Below are 1,297 nucleotides of genomic sequence, written 5' to 3' on the forward strand. Positions count from 1 at the left end.
AGCCGGGCTGGCAGCAGGGGGCACAGCAGGAGGAGGTGGGCACGCAGCAGGCGGGCCTGCACACGGGCCTGCACAGCAGGGACACGCTGGAGGATGGCGGGCAGGGCGGGCAGGGGCGGCAGCAGGGCTGGCAGCTGGACGGCTGGCAGCAGCAGGAGGAAGCCCCGCAGCACACGGGCTCACAGCACACAGGTCTGCAGCACACGGGTGTGCAGCACACAGGCTCACAGCACACGGGTCTGCAGCACATGGGTGTGCAGCACAACGGTCTGCAGCACACGGGCTCACAGCACATAGTCTTACAGCAGACGGGCTTGCAGCAGACAGGCACGCAGCAGGACGGCTGGCAGCTAGACGGCTGGCAGCAGGAGGGTGTGCAGCAGCTGGCGCAGACGGACTGGCAGCAGGGGCTGGACGCACAGCCCGCTGGGGAGCAGAGGAAGGTGAGGCAGGGGGCGGGGGCGCAGCCGCGGGGCTGGCAGCAGCTGGGGGCGCCGCAGGGCTCGCAGCAGCTCTCTGGGCAGTCGTCCACCTGCCAGGAGGCGTGGGTGCAGGCATCGGAGCAGACGGACATGGTGGAGGCGGCCATGGCGGCGGGGCTGGGAGGAGCGGGAGGTGTGAGTGAGTGTGAGTGTGTGAGGGAGTGTGTGAGGGAAGCACTCAGAGGTCAGCATTTATAAACCACTGAGCTGTTGTGTTGTCCCCGCTGGGGCTCCGTGAGTCCTTCCTCTTCCTGGTTGTGTGTCCGGGCTGTTGTTTGTGTTTGTGGTTCTCTGCAGCTCTGTGGCATCTGCTGGTTTGTGGCTGAGGTGTACCACGCACCTGGCAGTCTGAGCAGTGGGCCAGCTCTGCCTGCCCCAGGGGGAAGCGGGGCTGGGGTGGAGCGGGGCCAGGGTGGAACGCGCCCATGGAGGAGGGAGCAGGGCCGGGGGGAAAGCGGGCCTGGGGGAAAGCGGGCCTGGGGGAAAGCGGGGCCAGGGCTGTCTCGCTGCCAGCCGTCCTGAGTGACCCGCCGCAGGTCTGGTTGTAGAGTGCCTGTCATCTGTCTCTTTGGTCACTGTGCCCGGTGTCTGATGTCCTCAGGACCCTGGTGATGCTTGGAGTTCACTGGCCGCTGTGCACAGAGCTGGGACCCCCCCTGTAGTGATCCACACAGTTAGGCCACAGATGGTAAATGGGACTTTAAAGAGCTGCTGAAGACAGGCTGGCTGGCTAACCCACATCCAGGAAAATGGCCAACCAGCTTGACATTACCGAAAACCCACTGATAGACCCGGCATGGTACGAATGCCCAGAG

General features: G+C 65.4%; 1 protein-coding gene across 1 annotated transcript; it reads right to left on the bottom strand.

Moving 5' to 3' along the window:
• Nucleotides 1–8: 8 nt before the first annotated feature.
• On the bottom strand, nucleotides 9–589 carry LOC105998223 (keratin-associated protein 10-9-like; the record flags this gene model as incomplete). Its single annotated transcript, XM_013032889.1, has 1 exon — nucleotides 9–589. A coding segment is annotated over exon 1 (581 nt), but the record flags the coding sequence as incomplete, so codon positions are not given.
• Nucleotides 590–1,297: the final 708 nt, after the last annotated feature.

Source organism: Dipodomys ordii, unplaced genomic scaffold (genome assembly GCF_000151885.1).
Source record: "Dipodomys ordii isolate 6190 unplaced genomic scaffold, Dord_2.0 Scaffold159, whole genome shotgun sequence".
Lineage (NCBI taxonomy): Eukaryota > Metazoa > Chordata > Mammalia > Rodentia > Heteromyidae > Dipodomys > Dipodomys ordii.